Below are 23,132 nucleotides of genomic sequence, written 5' to 3'. Positions count from 1 at the left end.
GTCCTTTGCAAATCGTTTGCGTGCTCCGTGAAATCAGCCCTCATGCAGGAGCGCTAAGAATATCTGCAAATCAGCTGACATGACTTAGCCGAGTTTGGAGGTATACAATCATCTGCGTTTGGTGTGTCTGGCGTAGTTGAGGTTTCGCATTTGTGCTACTCAATTTATTTATTCAGGGGTTTCAGTTTTTATTTAGGTGTTTTGAAATCGAGAAATCATGAACAGATTTTACATATCCTTGAAATGAAATACTATTATGATTTTAGGTTAATGCACACTTAGAAGGTTTGAAAGAAGTCTTTGGTCCTTAAAAAAAAGATAGTTAAACGCTTAAGACAAGCCTGCCCTACAGAAGATTACCAACAAGAGGTTTCGAGACGACCACTATGGCTGTGGCGCGATATAGATCGCTTTTGTTGGCAGCGGTCTTGGCGATATTCGTGAGTGGTTCAATGTCAGTAGGAGTTGAATCTCGACATCGTGAAAGAGAGGGCGTGCCACGCGAACGTCGGGACGCCCAGGACGATGCTGTGGTATTTTTGGCAGAGTACAATACAGAGGCCGAGGTTGTCTTCAGTAGCAGCGCCGAAGCAAGCTGGGTCTACTATACGAACCTAACCACGGAAAATGCACAGAAGCAGGTAGTTATATTACGTTTTTTTTCTTTTGGTTTAACTTGTGCTCCTCTGCCTATTTTCTGTTTTGCACTCTTTGCTTACAGCATGTAACTATGTGCAATTCTATTCACATTCGCGTACATCATTTCCTCTTAATGAAAAGTTTGAAAATCAACAGCAATTGTTACCACTCAATAATACATTTTGTTTTCATAAAAATCTATAAGCAGAGATTACATACATGAAGTAATTATACAAACTACAGTCAAACCTGTCTATAGCGACCACCGTCTATATCGGCCTTCTGCCGACTATTTAACATGATTCATCCGAGAGAAAGGCCTTGTTAACAGCCCTGTCTATAGCGGCTACCTCTACAACTACAACAAAAATTAACGTGTCTTTACGATTGCATAGATCTGACTAATTTCATTGGGAGGATACTAGAGTTATAGAGTTATGATGTTTATTCTACGAGTTCTATAGAGAAGAGATTTTCTTATTGTGCCTTTGCAAGGTGGAAGCTAGTCTCCGGTCATCCGCCTTCAGCAAGAAATCGGCCATGACAGCAAAGCAGTTTAATGACGATTTGTCGACGTTCCCAGAAACAATGCAAAGGGAACTCCGCTTCATAGGAGACATCGGCGTCTCTGCCCTAGACAACGACACCGTTGAAGAAGTAAGCATTTTCTTAAATGAGAATGAAACCCAAAAATACATCATGATTGAGTGAATGGAGCAATTATTAGTAGAATACGTCAGTGAAAGTTTGAAGAAAATCGGCCAATCCGTTCAAAAGTTGTGAATTTTTGAAGTTTTGGTGATGAGACCGCTGGATCAGAAGACTAGCTACGGATCATGACATCACGTATGTACTACCATAATAAAAAAATAAAGAAAATATAAAGAAAATTAAACATTTTTTTTCTTTTCTAGCATCAGAAAACAAAAATAAAATTACCCTTGACATAATGTCAGTAACAAGCCCACGGAATGTGTACTTTTCACATGAAATGATATTTTGTGGAATTTTCTTTATACCGTAGTTCATGTGTGATGTCATGATCTGTAGTAGTCTTCTAATCCAGCGGCCTAGTCAATAAATTTCAAAAATTCGTAACTTATTAACTGATTGTCCGATTTTCCTCAAACTTTCACTGATGTGTTCTACTAATATAGCTGCATTCACTCAATCCACATGTTTATTTATTATATTTGGGGGTAATTCGCCTTTAACCTCATCAGGTTATGCATCATTGACTGATTCATAATTATCTAAAATCAAAGGCATGTACTCCAATTCTCTTTCTCTGTTATAACCACGATAGTCATAGAAAATGGCAGACCATGCTTATCTGCTTCAAGCTCTTTCAGTAATCAATTTAAGTCTGACTCTTTTCTGTTTGTTTGTTTGTGTTTGTGTGTGCGTGTGAGTGTATGCATGCGTGTGTGTGTATGTGTGTGTGTGTGTGTGTATGTGTGTGTGTGTGTGTGTGTGCATTTCTGATAAGGATGGTTGGACTTTTACTGCTGTTATCATTCCAGGTGTGGGCCTCGAAGTAACGAAGTAAATGAAACAAAATACGAAAAATTGATAGAACTAGATACATGATAGATATATTCATTACAAATAAAGACGTTTTGCATTCACATTCAGTGTCATATATTAGATATCTACAGTAATAACAATAATAATGATAATAATAATAATAATAATAATAAGAATAATAATAATAATTATAATAATAACAATACAGGGTACTTATAATGCGCCAATTCCACATAACTAACGTGCTCAAGGCGCAGTAGAAAAAGTGAGTTATGAAATACAAAAATCATTACACAAACATGCACATGAAAATGAATAATAACACAATAATGATGGAAAAAAAATCATAATATGCAATTCTAATGGAAAACGGTTACGAACAAATGAGTCTTGAGGGCAAGTTTCAAGAAGTCAACATTCGAAATGTAACGGATATATAGCTTGAGGCAACTGATTCCACAGGTAAGGTCAACCATGTGCAAATGACCGATCCCCCATGATTTCTTCGTTTTTGGAACAACAAGCAATCTACAATCGGATGACCTTAAATATCTGGGAGGATTATAAAATGTCAGCAAATTAACATTGTACTCTGGGGCAGATCCGTTTATGCAATGAAAAACAAACAGTAATAATTTAAATACAATGCGAGATTCAACGGGTAACCAATGCAACGAGGACAAAACAGGGTAATGTATTTCTTCTGGTAAGGGTAACAATGCCAGCTGCTGAATTTTGCAATTTTTGTAACCGTGAAAGTTGAGATTGTGGTAGCTGACAATAGGAGTGCATTACCAAAGTCATGTTGGGACGATATAAGAGCATGAACAATTTTTTCTGTGGCTGAACGACTTAAATACTTGCGAATAATGCCCAAATTGCGTAGCTGATACCTCACAGATTTACAGACAGCAGAAATCTGAACAGACATGGACATTGTAGAATCAAATAATACTCCAAGATTTCTACACGATTTAGATGGAGCAATAACCACATCCTTATCAACCGTTAAAGAAGGAAGACTGACCTTGTCAAGTAGAACTTTGGAGCCAATATGTAATAACAACTCTGACTTTTCCTGATTTAACTTCAATGAATGAGAGCTCATCCACTTTTTGACTTCATGGATACAAGCCTCAAGTTTCTGAATGATGTCAACGACATTGGTTTGGGTAGGTAGAAATGATGTATATATCTGGATATCATCAGCATAATAATGATAATTAAAAGAGTGACAATGTAAAATCTCTTTCAAACCAGTCAGATAAATCGAGAAAATGTTTGGGCTCCCGGCAGATCCTTGTGGGGCACCACAGTCTAATGGAGCAGGATCAGATTTTGCATTATTAACACAAACAACCTGAAACCTTTCAGTTGACTTGAACCACTCAAGAGCTTTACCATCAACACCTAATGACTTCAAAGTATTTACCAGAATCGTATGATTAACAGTATCAAATGCTGATGATAAATCAAGCAGTAACAGAACAGTAATCTTTCCATCATCCATATCTCTCAAAATATCATTTGATAAGTTAACTAGTAAGGTCTCAACACTATGATGCGGCCGATATGCTGACTGACGGTTATTCTCTGGAGATTATTCTCCAGCAGATGAACTCTAGCATGCTGAATTCTTTTTTTTAGAAATACTTGGAACATTTTGTGGTTGTTGCTGCTTTTATTGTTTTTGATAAGTATGCTTCGTGATTAGATTGGCCCTATGAATGGAGAAAATGCACTTCAAGCCACGTCTTTCTTTTCTTTTTTAATGCCCTCTTTTGAAATACTGGCAGAAATTAGTATTCATTTTTTGTTCGCAATTGAAACCTAAGCGTATTTGTCAAAATCAATGTTCTCTGCAGAGGATGACCTATCAATCACATTTAGATTGCGAACTTTGAGGAATGGTACTTCTTCAGTTTGCTATCCCCAAAACACCTCCACTCAAATACCACGCATGTGACGTCTCCCGAGCCCATTATGAACTCTAAAGTGCAACCAGGCGTATCACGTTTGTCCGTGTTATTGTGTACTGTGCAAATCACGGCTATCCTTAAGCTGCTATTTGTTTGCATTTGCTAGTAGGTTCTGCCTTTATATTTATCAGGTATGAGTGTCTCGGTTATCTGTGTGATTAGATCCTCACCTCTCAGCAAGCTCTGAAGCATGCCAGCCACCTTCTATTAAAGTGATTAAAGCAGTCACGGAAAGAGATACATGTACCTTTGGCTTTTGCCCCACATAAAAAAAACGCAATGAGATTCCCTTTGAACAATGCTGATTGGTTAAATGAATATACCTGTATATATATATATATATATATAAATATATATATATATATATATATATATATATATATATATATATAGGCCTATACAGGGCCTGCGCTACGTTTATATTTCTGGTGCCACTTCCGGGTTTAATCAGCTGACAAGCAAAGGGAAAAAAAGGGGGGGGGGGGGGGGCTTAACCGGAATAAAACAAAAAGGGGAGGGGACCAAAGTGGTAAGACTCTATGTATTCCTATATGTTATGCACAAAAAGCTCCCCCCTCCCCCGTTTGCCGGCCCTGCTCCTTTGTGTATATGTACATATGATATATATATATATATCTCTCTCTCTATATATATATAATGGGGGGGGGGGGGGCCTAACCGGAGTAAAACAAAAAGGGGAGGGGACCAAAGTGGTAAGACTCTATATATTCCTATATGTTATGCACAAAAAGCCCCCACCCCCGTTTGCCGGCCCTGCTCCTCTGTATATATATATATATATATATATATATATATATATATATAATAGGAATATTTTGGTGTAAACATTGACATTACAATAAAGACGAAGGTGTTAATGGAAAGAGTTAGCATTGATACTCTATTTCTATTTTTTATTTTTTCCCGACCTGCGTATCTCAAAATAACTACATGTATATCTTTACAAATGACTTAAATAATCTATATTAAATACAATAGCTATAAAAAAAACCTCGAATAATATATTATTTACTCATTATTTATCTAGCGATCCACGTCCCACAAGCTTTGCTTTTTAGTGGATCACTATTTTCCATAATCAAATTTATTTTCCGCACGCCCACGAAGTATAATATGCATTGTTCCTTCTAATTATTGTATATATTCTATATATATATATATATATGTGTCTTATATAATTTATCTCGTATACTACATGAATCTTTTGCAAATGTTTGAACAATATTATTTTATGACATGTATACTTTGTACTTTGTTTTGATTTTCGTTGATTGGAAATGAATTATGATTGAATTGAAAGTTAAGAAAGAAACAAAAATAAAGCGAAACGACTATGAAGAATGACAAGCAAAGAAAAAAATAATATGTAAATGATCGCAGAAAAAGAGTACAACAAAATGGAAAAATATTGAGAAATAAAGACAGAGCATTTTTATCATAAATTGCAGAGAGCAAAGTCATAAACTTTAACCTTTAACAGTGTCCAATGTCTGCCTTTTCTTTTAACGTGATTGTGCTTGATAAGTTTATCGTGTTAACTGATTGTCTACTCAGTAATTAAAATCATTTATTTCAGAATCTCGCATAATGAAGGGTTAAAGGGACTGTGCAGTACTGGTTGAGGTGAGGATTCAGCTTGTAACGTTTTGCGAGATATTTAGAAACCACTCTATGAAATGTTAAAGAGCATACAATTATTCTAAGGGAAATCAAAAGTTTATGTGATAAAAAAATCGGTTTTGAAATATCGAAAAATAAGATATCTAAAAACGAGGTTAAACAAAGAGATCCTAATAAAAGTCGTGCCTGTCAATTTCACTAGGATAGCTTTTTCTGGATATCTCAGCCATTTCAAGGCCAATTTTCATCAAATAAACATTGAATCCAAATTCATGAAATTCTTCCGTCGAAATGCAATTTGTCAATCAGTTGCAATGAAAACATTGAATCCTTCTTGAAATTTCATGGTCTTTCATATTTCATACGAGGTTTCTTATTATCTCACCAAAACTGTTAAAAACCTGAATCCTCACCTCAACCAGTACTGTGCAGTCCCTTTAAAACTTGAAGGTGACAACAAACATTTATCTTCTATTTTCTATTTCAGTATAACAACATCATGGCTGAGATGAACTCTATATATAGTAAAGGACAAGTGTGCCGCCCGGAAGACCAGACGGAATGCCTCTTCCTCGACCCTGGTAACAATGCCGTCTTCTTTAGCCTCTTTCTATTTCATTGTGACCGTTGTGTATCATAGATTTGTCCGATGATGAGCAATAATATTGTCTGTAATATAGTCACTTACGAGGTGCACGGACCAAAAGAGTTTTTCTATCAATAAATGTTACTTAACAGTACAGAAGTGCGTGACATATGCAAGTAAAGACCTACGCTGCCCTACTTTGGCAAAAGGAAGCAAGTGACATACCATCCGAATTTGAGTTATTGATGTTTTCATAATTCGCATAATGAGCTCTTCTTCTAGGCCAAATTCCATGCAGAAACACTTATCTTAATAAGAGATATGTTTCATAAGACATCATGATAGTCCATGACATCATACAGTGTAAATGACTGACACAATTTGCTCTTTTACGAGAAATGTCACTTTTGTCACTTGCTTCCTTTTGCCAAAGTAGGGCGGTACGCGCAATGCAGCGCAAAATCCTCGTTTATTATAGCATCCGCCCCATTTTGTTCACGATGGGATTCATCTGAATTCGTTGTGTATGAGCATTACTGCTCAAGACTTTCAATATATCCCGTCCCCACCCACTACGGACAGTTCAGGCCAAGAAAAAAAAATAATAACAAAAATTGATGAGAGTGGTCACAAGCTGATAATTGCGCTTCTCAAGCCTGTAGCATCTTCCCAGTGGTTGCATTTAGATTTCATTCAGTGTGATCGAAGAGGGGGTCAAAGGCCATGGTAAGCCATGAATTAACTACAGACACTTTGATTGCCAATGTTACTAACATTCTCATTGTTGATGCTGTTTTATTATTGGACGATGTTCATAACTTACTACAGGGGAGCATGTGAATATTGCAATTCCTTGTAGGTAGAAGGTTCTTCCGTCCTTGATTGACATATAATGAATATGACTATAATCAGGTAAAACTTAAACAAGGCATACACTATAGTGACTGGCATGGGGTTTATTTTTACCCGAAGAGTTATGAAAATTCATTCAATCGAAGATGTGGTGTCGGGTCTTTTTTATAGTGGCCGAAATTATTAATTTTTATAGTGGCCGAAATTTTTAATGATTTTTTTGCATCGATTGGGAAAAATTTATCACAAAGTATCCCTTCATCTAATAAAGTGTTTTATGATTTTTTAGATATACCTAATCCTAAAACTATATTTTTGGACCCTACGTATAATGAAGAAGTTATTGATATTATTCATAATTTGAAAGAAGGGAAAAGCCCAGGTTGTGATGGAATCGATAATTATTTGTTGAAAAATGTAATTCTTCAAATAATAGATCCTTTAGTATATATTATTAATTTATCACTTAGTACTGGGCTTGTACCAAGTCAAATGAAGACTGCCAAAGTTATACCTATATATAAGAAAGGGGAGAAAAATGATGTCAATAATTACAGACCAATATCGTTATTAACCTCAATTTCTAAAATTTTGGAAAGAATAGTATATATCCGAACTGTAAAATTTTTCAATATGAGTAATATATTTACGAATTTTCAATTTGGATTCAGAGAAAATCACAACACCACCCACGCTTTACTTACCTTTGTGGAAAAGATTACACATGCACTTGATACATTTTCGCATACAATAGGCATCTTCCTGGACTTTTCAAAGGCTTTTGATGCGATTAATCACGATATACTTCTTTCTAAGTTATCCCATTATGGTATTCGCGGAAAAGCCTTGCAATGGTTTACGAGTTATTTATCTGACAGATTTCAATATGTACATGTCAACAGTTTTGATTCTTCTATGAAGAAAATAGAATGTGGTGTTCCGCAAGGAAGTTTGTTAGGCCCACTGTTATTTATAGTTTACATTAATGATTTTTATAGATCTTCAGATAAACTCTCTTTCATATTATTCGCGGATGATTCCAATCTTTTTTATTCCCACCCTGACCCTAATACTTTGATTAGTACAGTGAATGATGAATTGAAGAATGTCTCACAATGGATATATGCAAATAAATTGTCACTGAATATTGAGAAGACAAAGTATATGTTTTTCAGTAATTCTTTAGATAGATTACCAGGTAATGTTATATTTGACACTACTCCTCTAGAAGAGGTTTCGTCTATTAAATTCTTAGGTGTTTGTGTTGATAATAAGTTATCATGGAAATGTCACATAAACAATATTTGTAAAGTAATTGCACGTAACATAGGCATAATGAATAGATTGAAATATTATCTTCCTTCTTCGGCTTTGATTACGCTTTATTCAAGTTTGGTATTGCCGTACTTGAATTACGGAATTCTTGCTTGGGGGAATACATATTCGACATTGTTAGATAAACTATTTCTTCTGCAAAAGATGGCGCTCAGAATCGTTTTTAACCTTCATATCCGAGCACATACTGACAAGCTTTTCCTTAAGCACAAAATTCTGAAAATAAATGAGTTGTATTTGTTACAACTTGGTCAATTTATGTTTAATTACAACTGCAATCATCTACCCAAAATATTTTATTCTTTATTTCACCGTAACAGCCACGTACATAATTATCCCACTAGACAATCTAAAGAATTTCATCTTCCCTTAGATAGAACTGTACACACTCAAAATACATTTGTTTATACCGGACCCAGATTTTGGAATAGCTTAGATAATGATCTAAAAGAATCTGTGAAGTTAATTACATTTAAGTATAAACTCAAAAAATATTTGTTTTCTAAATATACCATTTAATTCTGTTCAATGGAAAAACCCGTCATGTTTCACTTTTCCTTGAGATTTTGTAGTGTGTCCACAGACCTTTTCCATCCCTCTCCTTTTCCTTTTCTATTCTTCCCTGCTACTTTTTCCTCGTTCTTCGTTGTCCAGTATCTGTCTGAGTGCATTTCCTCAAATTTTGTTATTTCTGTGTATTGTGTTATTGTTGTTGTCGTCGTTATGTTTTTTTGTGGCCGATTGCATATCTTTTTCCATTCAATTTTCCTGGCACACCTGGCCCCATAGTGTCTGTGCCACAAATGTGATATGTTATATAGTTTATACGATTGCATCCTAAAATCCTAGTAAGTATTGTTCATAGTATCAACATCATTATATCAATTAGTAAAATGTACAATAGTATATAGAAGAATTTAAATTAATATGTCTATTTGGTATAACAAATTGGTGCTGTTGTTGTTTTGTTCCAGTGTTCCACGTTTTACAAGCGTGGCTTTTTTAGTGGAACACTGTTTTCCATCATTGTGATTATTTATTATTTTTGTTGCCATGACAAAGTGCATTGTTTCTTTTTTACGACACCATTCGTGTATAATATACTTTATATTGTATTGAAAAAATCCTTTATCGGACGAGTGTAAGAGAAATGAAAAAAAAAATGTATCACTTTGGATTATGTCAACTTTTTCTTTTCTCTCTTTGTGATGATGGAAATAAATAAACTATTGAACTATTAAACTATTGAACTATAGTGATTACTAATCGTACATTAACTGTCGTCTGCTTTCTTTTGTTACAACAAGGACTGGATGAAGTGATGGCCACCTCCACAGACTGGGACGAGCTGGTCTGGGCTTGGAAGGGTTTCCGTGACGTGGTGGGAGTGGCTAATAAGCCCCTCTACGCCAGGTATGTCGAGATCGCCAACGAAGGAGCGCAGGCAAACGGTAAATATGAGAATCAAAACCATGGGACAAACGGGGGTAGTTTTACCAATGTCGGAATATAAAGTCATAATGACTTCCGTGATAAATAATTGTTCTGTGGAAACTTTATTGTGTCATATTACAGCCTCTTTCTCTAATGTTTACTTCAAGTCTTTGAAATAAACAGTCGTACAACAAGTATATAGACAGACAGATGGATAGATAAATGGATAGATAGATAGACAGATAGATAGATAGATAGACAGATAGATAGATAGATAGATAGATAGATAGAATGTTAGGTCAGTATACAGGTAGTTATAAAATGCGTAGGGAGGGTTTTATGTTTGTAAGATGTAAGGTCTTTTATGCACTTAGGTATACAGATAATAAGAGCAATTAAAGGTATTGGTTGTAATTCTCGTAGTTTATTGTCCATTGTCCACTGCCTGCTGTTCAAGAGTGATAAGAGAACCAATCTATACGAAATGTGCATTCCTCCCCGGTATACTGTATTACTGTACTTGTACACTACTCTTGCAGACCTACATTATGAGTGCATCTCTTAAAGGGGAAATCCAGTCCAAATATAAGTTAGTCTGATAAGAAACAGTGAAATATTACGAGTTTAACGGTAAAATTTTGATTAAAATGGTGAAAAATAAGGAAGTTATGACATATCAAAGATTCGCCAATTTTTCAGGAAACAGTTCTTGAACGGTCAATATGAATATGCAAGTGGAAAAGTGAGCGTGTCATACCCTCACAATTTGCCATTATAGTTTCTTTATAAATTTTGAAATTTCCAGTTTTTCATTCAAACGCAATTATGCCCGAGGCTCAAATCCTGATATGTCTTGCTGATCACTATTCTGAAGTAATTCAACCAGGAATAATATCATGTTTCAGACTTCAATGACAGAAACATTGAATTTTCGTCATTTTTCCTACAGGACGAATGGAAAATAGTTAGGTTATGACATGGTCAGCTCACTCATTTGCAATTTTTATAGAGATTGGCAAAACTTCAAAATGTCATAACTTAATAATAATAATAATAATAATTGCATTTATATGGCGCTTCATACTGACGTTTCTAAGCGCACTTTGCTACTCATACAAATAGACTAGAAAACACAATAACATTAACAAAATTAACGTTAACAGTAACAAAAGAAGAAGAAAGAAAAGAAAAGAAAAGAAAAATACATGTGATACAATGGTACAATAATTGATAACTGTGTGCGCCTCCAGAAAAAAAATATATATATTACAGCTGATTAAACAGGTGAGTTTTAAGAAGAATTTTAAATGATTCGACAGATGAGGCATTCTGAACATAAAGAGGAAGTTTATTCCAAAGAGTGGGAGCAATGGAAGAGAAGGCTCGGTCACCATAACGGGTTTTTGTACGTGGGCCATGAAGTAATTGGAGAGAGGAAGATGAACGGAGGGGTCTGGCAGAAGAGGAGGAGCGGAGAGAGACTAGGTTTTGAAGATATATGGGTGCAAGATTACGTGTGATTTTGTACGTCAGAAGTAGGATCTTGAAAGTAATAAGGGAATGTACTGGAAGCCAATGGAGTGAGCGGAGAACAGGAGATATATGGTCATGTCTCCTACTAAGGGAGACTAATCTAGCGGCTGAATTTTGGATACGTTGGAGAGGGGATATGTGAGAAAGAGGGAGGCCGGCAAGGAGGGAGTTGCAGTAGTCCAGATAGGAGGAGACGAAGGCATGGACGAGCCGCTCAGCTGATGATTGATCAAGAAGACGCCTGATCTTCCCTATTTTGAAAATACCCCATGATGCGGACTTACAAATGTTTGTGATATGGTGTTTAAGAGTTAAGTGTTTGTCCAAAGTAAAGCCAAGGTCTCTAACACAGTCAGAGACCTTAATAATCCCATCCCGAGTAGTTAGATCTGGTAGAGGAACTGTGCTCCTAAACTGTGAAGAGAAATGGATGAGTTCAGACTTGTCTTCGTTCAGACGGAGTCTGTTGGCAGTGGACCAGGTTTTGATGTCGTTGAGACATTCTCTCAGTGAATTAACAGTAGCAATCCTATCGCCAGGTGACATAGTTATGTAAATTTGAGTGTCGTCAGCATATATAGCGTAGTTGACTCCATGATGACAATTGATGATTCTGGTGAGTGGACCTGTATAGAGGAGAAAAAGAAGGGGGCCGGCAACGGATCCTTGCGGAACTCCGCAGCTGATAGGACTAGGACGTGACCAGGTGCCATTGATTATCACCCTCTGTCTGCGATCTTGAAGATATGACTTGATCCATTGGATGGCAGTGCCTGTGATGGAATAGTCATTACTAAGTCGTTGTAGTAGCAACGTGTGGTCGAGCGTGTCAAACGCAGCCGAATAGTCAAGAAGAAGAAGAGCAGCCTCATTGCCCTTGTCGACAGCAAGAAGGAGATCGTTGAGCACTTTCAACAAGGCAGTTTCTGTTGAGTGGAGGTTGCGGTATGCTGACTGGTTTGTAGGAAGCAGATGATTACTGTCAACATAAGACATTAACTGTGTAGACACAATCCTTTCAAGAAGCTTACTCACAAATGGCAGATTGGCAATTGGTCGGTAATTGCTCAGGACATCGGGATCTAGGTTCGGTTTCTTCAACAGAGGGGAAACAAGAGATGTCTTGAAAGGTATTGGAACTATACCCGATGACAATGATGTGTTAATGATGTTTTTTAGAACCGGAAGCAGCTCATCAAGGCACTCTTTGAGCAGCCAAGTTGGAAGAGGGTCCAGACTGCAAGATTTTGGTGGAGATAGCATGATGAGACGTCGAAGCTGTTCATCAGTGACTGGATTAAACTCGCTCAGGTTGCAGTTCAAAGAGTTCTCAGGAGCCTGGACGGATAACTCCAAATGGTTCACGTCAGATACAAAGGAAGACACAATATCATCGATTTTCTTCATGAAGAATATACTGAACCTGTGCGCCAGTTCTGAGTCAGATAAGTGTTCAGGATAAATAGCAGAGTCAGAAGGGGTGGACAGTTTCTTCACGAAATTGAATAGTCGTTTCGAGTCAGCATTGGCGATCTCTTTTCTCAGGTACTGGGACTTTGCATCAGTAATCAGACTGTAGTACAGCTCACATTCTTGACGATACAGGTCCATGTCAGTCTGCATGCCGGACTTCAACATGCGACGTTCTGCACGACGCCGACGCCTCCTGGCCTCCCTAACCTCATCAGAGAACCATGGGCATTGGGTCTAATTGTCACAGTCACGGTTTTAACAGGGGCATGCTTGTCCAACTTCCTTATTTTCATCCGATCTCAGTCAAACATTTACCGTTGAACTTGTAAGATTTTACTTTTTTATCAGACTAAGTTATGTTTGGACTGGATTTCCCTTTTAAAGATAACAATTCCAAAACAACCGCACCAATGTGAATCAAATCACTATTTGACGCATTATAGTAGGACCACGCTTGAATCAAATCAGTGTTACAAACTATAAAATCCAATTCTTATGCTAACTTTCAGGGAACAGATTCTCAAAGATGTACGATCGATCTATTATGCTCCATCCACGACAGGTTATGATGATCTGGGCGACTCCTGGAGATCAGACTACGGTGACGATCTAGAAACTCAAGTGTACGATCTCTACGACGCCATCCTGCCACTTTACAAGGAGCTCCACGCGTACGTGCGGCGCAAGTTGCACGGCATCTATGGGGACAAAGTACCACTTGATGGATACCTACCAGCTAACGTGCTTGGTAGGTGGGAAACTATCGATAATATACCCTATTCCAGAATCTGGTCTTTGATTGTCTCCTATGTTACGTTGTAGTAATGATAATGATGGAAACAATAACGTGGTCCTATTTACCAAGGATAGCTTCTGTGGTGTTAGCACTGTTCTTTCGATAAAAATTTATCATCAGATATGGAGTAAGTCTGGGTGCCAGACGCTGAACCTTGTTTTCTCGTCCACCCGATGTTTTTTTTTTTATGGTTTTATTCGATTTCGAGGATGCCGAGTCCGAATCTGGATGATTCAAGTCATGCATTCCTAAGGATTTTGAGATATTAAAAATGGCCTCCGAAATGGCCGCCAAAATCTGAAATGTCTATATACTTCCTTTAAAATCGCGTACTAAAATTTTACACCAGAAAAATGAAGGCTTACCGTATTTCGAGGGTGCTGAATCCGAATCCAAATCTGGATGATCCAAATTTTTCATTTTTAAGGATTCTAAGATATTCGAGATGGCCGCCAAAAATTTAAACTCCAATATTTCATTTGCAAAAGTGAAAAATTTAATGGTCTTAACTTAGAATGTATAGGCCTACTGTATATGGAGTCGTTCTCCACGAGGAGATTGCCGTTATCATCACCACACTAATTCAATTCAATTCAATTCAATTCAAACTTTATTTCATTTTTCGAAAAGAACATAAACATTTCACTTTCATTGGTAACAGAGAATAAGGTTACATAATCAAAACAAAGTAAAATTGAAAAGAGAACATAATTGTGGAACCTTGGGGTAACAAATAATGTTGTAATGAAAATTGACTGAAGTGATATAGACGATATAACATTACACAAAATATCGAAAAATGGCGGGACCCACTAAAAAGGCAATGCTTGTAGAATGTGGGCCCCTCAGGTACAGAATGTCAAAAGAAAATGAACTGATGCAAAAAGGGGAAAAAAGATCGGGAATAAAGTCAGATTAAAAAAAAAAAAAGGTCTGGAAGCCCAATAAGAAGACAGAGTAACGGACAGACACACATGGGAATCGTCAGGTATCCATGATTATAATAAACCTTGGTCAAGAGGTAGAACGAAAGGAAGTTGAAGTAGACATGGCGCTGTTGGGATGTCAAAATTTTGTTCAGGAGAGCAACCCCTCTCCCCGAAAAAACAAAACAAAAACAAAAACAAAAAACAAACAAATGGTATATCATCTTTCCTTTGTCATGGTGTGGTGGCTTCCTTGAAGGGGTTAGACAGCTAAGATTTCGACAGGGTATCACTTTTCTTATTCCTGACGATTAATCTAAAAATGTGATTTTCCAACAACAAAAAATAGATAAAATGGATCCATTGTTTCGTCGCTCCATAGCAGCGACGATCGTGACGATGGTAATAGTAACGTAACGAAAATGAATTTATGTTTATATTCAGGTCATTCAAGATTGCACAGTGCTCATCATTTTATGATCATGTGTATTCATTACTTTCATTACCCAAGAACAGTATTGACAAAAGTTCCTATAATGGAACAACAAAGTTAATTTCCTTAATGAGATGATGTTTCTTCCCAGGTGACATGTGGGGGCGCTTTTGGGGTAACATTTACAGCCGCGTTGTTCCCTTTCCCGATCGACCAAACGTTGACGTCACAGACGCCATGATTGAGCAGGTAATTATGAATTCCGTGAAAACAGCATTAAATTTTATACATTACGTTTTATCCTTTTTTAGCTTTGTTGATACGAAATACACTTACTTGATGTATTGTGTCACGCATATTACACATGTTCAGCATGCACGACATCAACTTGAAGTAATGTCTGTGATTGAAATTTTAGGGTTACAATGTATCCCGGATGTTCCGAATGGCTGATGAGTTTTACACTTCTATGGGTCTGCTTCCGGCCAATGATGCTTTCTGGGTGAACTCTTTGTTTGAAAGACCCACCGACGGCCGTGACGTGGTGTGTCATGCTTCGGCTTGGGATTTCTATAATCGTAGGGACTTCAGGTGGGTCACGTCATAATTGGCTGTCAGTTGTTTGGTATGTTTTTTCTTGAGCCCAGGTGCTGTCAGTCAGGCTTCGATAACAGTGATAGAAAGTTACCCAGGTTTATTTAAGAATTCGGATGATGCAATGCTACGATCATTTCATCTTGGTCAATCTATTCCAAAATATTAGAACTAGTAACTTGGCGTAAGTGTGTTACTTTTTTTTTCTAACCCTACTACTTCTCTTTCAATTAAGCAACAGTTGATTACTTCATATATACCATCGAGCTCATCTTTGGAAACTTTTCATCATCAGTAATTGTGAGTGATAGTTGTAGATGTTGAAAACTTTGATTGTAGGCGTTTGGTTTACGCCTGAACATTACAAGATTGCAACTGAGACTAGCACGTCTCTGTGTCGGCCAAAGTGTAGCAGCCTTTTTGCATGCATTCTTCAGTAATCAATTACAATCGATTCTTTGACTAACAGCATATGCGCATTCATGGCGGATGACAAGATTTATAGTAACTCCCTGTTCATAAATGTTGTTTCTGTTCGTCTGTTCGCCGGCATTGGTAAGATCTGCCATAACAACGCCATATCATTGCATTAATGATCAGCGATCAAGTATGTAAGATCATACTAGACATGGAGAGTATCAAACGCAATCTCGGGAAGGTTATTGCTGACTCTTCCTCTCGGAACCTCGATGTTACTTTTCAAAACCTTCGAATGGAACGTCTGTAATTCAAAATATATAGGCTCTCGATGTTTAGACGTATGTTTATATCTTTTGGTGTACCTGTATATCTATAAATGCTATACATGAGCAAGTATAGTTACCGCTGGTTTTATCACATCGTAGTTCAATTGTCATTGGCATTACTACCTTACAAGTAGACAATTCAAACAAATAAACATTGAGTATGTTCCCCTCCTGCGTCTGTTACTATCTCTGTAATTTTAACCCCAGCTGATAATTCGATTTGCCTCTTAACGGACTTTGAATATCCGTTCTCACACACGTCGTGATAATCATAATACATACACGCTTTTAACCATAGGTCGATAGAAAATAATATCGTCATAACTATGTTTGCAGCGCAGTTTCGTATACGACCTCTGCATGTACATGGCTAAAACTCTTGTTGCTCGTTTGCAGTTGGTTCACTGAATTCTTCTCATCTTTCGCTGGACCAGAATCAAGATGTGCACGGAGATGAACATGGATAACTTCCTGACAATACACCACGAGTTGGGTCACATCCAGTACTTCATGCAGTACAAGGACCAGCCTGTGGCCTTTCGAGACGGAGCCAATGGGGCCTTCCATGAGGCCATCGGGGAGGTTATGGCCCAGTCTGTGGCCACGCCCAAACACCTTGAAGCTGTTGGGTTGTTTGAAGGAGCTGATGACGGTGACGAAGGTTAAACAAGACAATCCAAATACTTCTCTAAATGCTAGACAGGGATACTACTCATGGCATGTAGGGAGAGGCGTGTGTTTTCCACAATCCATAACAACGCTTGCTACGGAGGTTATTTTGCTTGAAAATGAACACTTAACCCTAGGTATATTTTAACTAATCACGGAAAAACATGAGACACACGTACAGATAATGAACGACGATAGATAAATAACTTTGTGTAATAGGGCTTAGTCATTTACCCTTTTTAGTAATAAAAGTAAACGTACTTCATCAAATTACAAACCAGATAGTTAGTGAAAGGGAGCATTGGTGCATGTCTATTCCCCATAAAGCGTATTGACAAAACTAGTGAATTGGAGCATATTATTCTTTAATGAAATAATAATACGTATATTCTCTAGAGTTTTTCAACAACACTTACTTATTTGATTTTTGTGAGAATGAAGTGAATTGGAAAATACCTAATTTTAAAAATGGATATTAATCAAACCCTCATATCAAATAGTGAACATATACTTTGCGCACAGGTCCTTAGACAGATGATTTGTTGGGTGGGGGGGGGGGGGTCGCTCAAAACCTTGAAAAAATCCATTACCAATGACATTTAGATGCAAAGACGATTGCAAATTATGTGACCTCTGCAACTCAAGCAACATTATCAAGACCATTATTGTTTATCTATGTGTGTTTGTTTCATTAGTTAATTTTCTTCCATTTTTCACGCGAAGTTATTTACATTATATACGTGAAAAACGAGGAATCACCCAAAAGTTTTAAGAATCCTTGTCGCTGTGTCACTGTTTTGACAAAATCAAAAAGAAAAGAATGCATCATGTGGCTTTAATTTGAAGGCCCAAATAATACATTTGCCTTTTTGATATACAATGTACTTGTCTCATCAAATGGAGAAACAAGAACAAAGTAGTTAATCTCATTAATGTCACATCTACAGTCACTTTGTTGTTGTTGTTGTTGTTATTGTTGTTGTCGATGGATTTGTTTTATGTGTTTGTCACTGGTATACCTCTAAAATACAAAGGAGAACCTAAACTTTGATGAATATTTCGGATATTGATGAAGCTGTATCTTCTTATGTATTCATAGACATCTATCCTTTATACCCTTTTATTTTCATTTATTCATTTTTCGTTTATTTTCCGCGTTTTATTTTTATTTTTGTTTTGTTTATTTCCTATCATTTGTTCTCTTTTCTTGCCCTTTTCTATTCATGTTCCATTAGTCACAGAAACTGACATCAATTTCCTGCTAAAGATGAGTCTCACTACCATAGCAACCATCCCTTTTAGTCTGGCCTTGGAGCAGTGGCGATGGGACGTGTTTGCCGGGGATGTGGACGTCAACAGCGGTATGGAGAGATGGTGGCAGCTCAAGTAAGATTCAAAACCGCCCCCCCCCCCCCCCCCCCCGTGATTGGCGTGAAATAATGACAGACTGTTATGTGATGAACATTCGAATGATGAAGTCTCCAGTGCTCTGGTAGTATGTTGATTGAGCTTTTTAGGTAATTAAAAAAATATATATATAACTTCAAAGCTCTGAGGGTATTGCTTCTTGCCCCCAAATCCCCCACCCCCTCCCCAAGAAAGAAAGATATTTCAGTGTTTGATTTTGTACCTTCCAGGAAAGACATGATCGGAGTTGAGGCCCCGGTGACGAGAACCGAAGAAGACTTTGACCCTGGAGCAATGTATCACATCATAATCTCTTATCCCTTCATTGGGTAAGTGAACGAGCTTCCGTGTGATGGGCAGATGACATGATTAATATCACACTTAGACCATGATTTCATCCCTCCCCCTTTCTCGCCCTTTCTTTCTCTTTCCTTGCACATAATATTATGCATGTTGCCTTTAGAACATGATTTTTTTTTTGTCAGAAAAACATTAAGAGACATTTATCGTTTTCGCTAAGGGGCACAGTGTTGTTCTGCTTTCATCAATGTCCAGCATGAGGTATTTTTGCGGTATCATAATCTTGAAATGAAGTTATATCAAATTTTGCTATCATTTTTGTCTAACATGTTTAACAAGTGCCATAAGAATATAAGCCTTTAACGGCAGCAGCCATCCTACCATGAATAATCAATGCTGCCGTCCACAGATATTACATCCGTACCGTAATCCAGTTCCAATTCTACAAGTCACTGTGCGAGGAGGCAGGCCACACGGGACCTCTGTATAAGTGTGACTTCTATAACTCTCAGGAAGCCGGAACCAAACTTGCGTGAGTTGAAAGAAACCCTTTTTTTAAAGTGACATTTTAATGACACTTCAATGATATAAAAGTTAATCGGGTCTTGTTTTTATTTTTCTTAAAATTACCATTTTTATACGCTGTGTCAGCAGACTACTGGTGACAAACTGGCTACCAAATTGTGTCGAGTAATATAATATTATAATTATTTGTGCCAGGACTACGATAACTTATAGCAAATCAAGATATGAATCATCATGATGTCAGCTGTCTCAGGAGACTCATGCTCACAGCCGAATAATAAGTTTAGTATCAATTCTAACGGAGAAATTAATATCCTCGAACGCCGTTTGCTTATTTATTTATTTATTTATTTATTCATTTATCTATCTATCTATAAATTACCTGTCTATTTAGTATGCTTTACCTAGGGCAGCTCCAGTGGCTCTCAGTGGTTTATACACCGTTATTCTTAGGGGCCCTGTATAACCTAGCAAAAAGCAAAACAAAGCAAAACAAAACAAAAAACAAAAACTGTTAATCCGTTGTTTCATGTTGTATATTCAACCGTTTGGACTTGAGCTTTTTATACTTACGACGTTCATCTAAAACTAAAGGGAATTATCTGTATAGGCTTGTAATGAATTAGCCCTGCCATTTTTTAGAATGTTCGTTAACAACAAAAGATCTTATCACTGTACGTCACATGGCGATGCGTTGTACTAATCTCTTCGCTCACGTCTATCGATAGGAACATGCTATCGATGGGCAAGAGCCAGCCCTGGCCGGAGGCTATGGAGGCACTGACCGGTCAACGTGAGATGTCCGCAGACGCCATTTTGGAATATTTCGAGCCATTGATGGAGTGGCTACAGACGACGAACCAGGAGAACGGAGATAAAGTCGGATGGGAGAACAGTGAGTCGTTTTCCTATAAACAAGTATCTGGTCAACTGTTCTGTTTCTTAGCTGAATTAAATTCTTTGAGTAAAGGCGACTCGCCGTTATAAGGCAGTCCTCGGGACCAGCGGTTTTCTTTCGTTATTTCGAAATTTCGTTACAGCTGAAAGGTGAAATATAAGGGATGTATAGAGGGTAATTTTGGGATCTGAATTTTTACCTCGTTGTACCGAGAATTTCACTTTAACCGTGTTCATTATAACGGGCTAGTGCACTGAATAGAGTTTGAAGAACCGATGTTGCTCGGTGGATAACACCACTGTACGACTCTCCATATTGGGAGATCTCAGGATCGAGTTCGCTGTCAACAGTGGATGTACATGTACGTCATGTAGGTACTCTAGGACAACCGACGGGCCCTCGGATCACGTTAAATAAATCCAAACACATGCAAACATGGCTGTTTGAAATTTGACGTTTTGTATACAGACAAGGACTTACCTCAGATTTCAATATTCTATTCGAATTTTTCAAATTCAAATTCAAACTTTATTTTTAATTTTTTTTGTTTTGTTTTACTATAACCGCTTTTATCATAATACTGCTGATGTTGTCGGAACTGTGTTTTTGCCCAACGAAAAATCTCAACATTTCTTCTATTTATATAATATTTTTACTCCCCTTCCATCCATATTTTAAGGCATGATAATGAACATGATTATCTTCCATTATATTTCATTTCTTCACAGGTTCCAGCAGACTGGTCCCCACAAGTCAACTCGGTCTTTTGCTACTTGCCTTCATTGCATTCTTCCTTCGCTAGGAAAACTGATTTATTGGAACGGCATTTTATTGTTGTTTTTTAAGCCTTCTGTTTGTACTAGAGTCTTGAAATACCGTGGAACATTTTACGTATATACAACATTGCTCAAGAATCTACCACTGATAATAAATTCATTTTGAAACATTTAGTATTAGGCAATTTGTTATGCTAGTAAGCCAGGTTACAGATTTTTTTCTTTTTTTTAAAGAATAATGCTACAACGGTAATACGACTCTTTCGAAATACAATCAGTGATTCAAAGAACATTTATTTGCCGTCTCGTCATAGTCTTCGTTTTTGTTAGAATTTTAGTGACTACACACTAATGAAAGTATTTATCCCCACGTCGTCAGTTAAAGCGTACTTACCATGTAGCGGGTACTGGAAAATGGATAGACATTTTAAAGGAACACCAAATGAATACGGTTAGTTGAAAGGCACTTTATTTCATTATTCCCATGCTTCACAACTGAGTGCAAGTGTATTACACTTGCATTTGTGCGAATGCGTGAATGAATTAAGTGTACGTAAGTATATTTCGTGATTTAAAAAGATATATACAATGACTGGAAGATGATCTCCCTTTGCACATCTGAAACATAGACCAGATAAGAGAGAATTAAGACATGATTTGAATATGATATTTGTAATCATAGCCTGATAAGGCCTAAACAAGGCGTTGCACTGGTGTAGGACATGACTTAAATGTCTCTTTTCCTGTGTCATCACTCACAGGTTCAGATATGAGATGGTAACTTACGGAATATCGATAGTATTTGTTGAGGTACATTTTGATAAATGTTTAGTCGTATAACGGTGTGAACGGACTGATAATTTTCAAGTAGGAACCTTTCCTTGACCTCTTTGGGCGATAATAATTATTTCTTGACACTTAAATCGTGCATGGAATCATTAGTGTTACATGTAAGAGGTGTATTGTGAAATAAAAATTTGAAAGAATAAAAATATTTGTATATTGGTATCGATTTGTGGGACTGAAATTATCATTATTTGAATTAATAACAGAAAACAGTTAAAATATCCCGATGTTTACCGGCACAGGGCATGTCAAACTGACATAATACGTGCATTTCGAAGGCAACGACCGTCTAGCATTGCTTTATAGACAGCCTGCTAAGAAGTCACATACATCTTTGTACATTGAAATAGTGTTGTACTTTACCCTGTTTATGCTATCATCACGACCACACACCAATATACTATGTACATGATGAATAAAATGATATGCGTTTTACACTTAGCACGGAAATATGGGGTAAAACGGATCCGTAGGTTTGGTTCGTCATATTCCTGTCAGAAATAACAGGACACAATTTGATTTTCTTCAGAATTTCGTAGGTTTCTTCAAAATAATGATTAAAGAAATTTTGAGCGAAGATTCGTTTTACCCCTAAACAGGATAACGCAGACCTAGGTACATGGGCAGTATAATGTATGAAATCTGCAGTAATTCTAAGTTGAGTGAGCTACTTGTCCGTAGGTTTATCAAAGGCACGTAATTCTCCTTTCTTAAACGAACCAGCATTTTGAATTATTAAAACAGAATTTGGTCAAGGAACTATGACCAATTTGAAAATTAGCTTGGAACAAAAACAAACCATTGACGATCTTACCAGTCTTTATCCTCTCTATATTGATTCAAAGACACACCGCGTGATATTCACGCTAGGATTTTTTTTCCTTTATTTTTTTGCCTGAAATCATGGTACCTTTTATGCAAATACATATAAAACGGTAGTCCTCGTATTAAAGAGCATTGCTATTGTTATAGTGATCCGCGCAATATACGTCACGGCAAAACACACCAGTGGCTTCGTTTTGGCCCAAGAAGAAGAACTGGTGTTACCCCACAACGACCTTTGCGAAATAGCGGGGCCCTGCTTAAATACATACGAATTCATACGTACATCACTTCCTGCTTGACACTCAAAATTGCAAAAGTAGAAAAGGTAAATTATTCAGAGACAGATATAGAAACCCTACTACAACATCAGGTTCACCTTTCACTTCGTGTTT

General features: G+C 37.1%; 1 protein-coding gene across 1 annotated transcript; it reads left to right on the top strand.

The window, feature by feature from the left end:
• Window positions 1-386: 386 nt before the first annotated feature.
• LOC140243480 (angiotensin-converting enzyme-like) lies at window positions 387-21,230 on the top strand. The gene is made up of 13 exons (XM_072323153.1): window positions 387-641; window positions 1,135-1,296; window positions 6,274-6,367; window positions 9,867-10,010; window positions 13,562-13,747; window positions 15,306-15,403; window positions 15,573-15,745; window positions 16,929-17,155; window positions 18,399-18,549; window positions 18,801-18,899; window positions 19,280-19,402; window positions 20,124-20,290; window positions 21,022-21,230. The coding sequence occupies exons 1-13, from the start codon at window positions 387-389 to the stop codon at window positions 21,093-21,095; spliced, it is 1,953 nt and encodes a 650-aa protein (XP_072179254.1). The 3' UTR covers window positions 21,096-21,230.
• The last annotated feature ends 1,902 nt before the right edge of the window (window positions 21,231-23,132 follow it).

Source organism: Diadema setosum, chromosome 20 (genome assembly GCF_964275005.1).
Source record: "Diadema setosum chromosome 20, eeDiaSeto1, whole genome shotgun sequence".
In the NCBI taxonomy this organism is placed as follows: Eukaryota; Metazoa; Echinodermata; class Echinoidea; order Diadematoida; family Diadematidae; genus Diadema; species Diadema setosum.
This window is presented reverse-complemented; position numbering and strand designations above follow the sequence as displayed.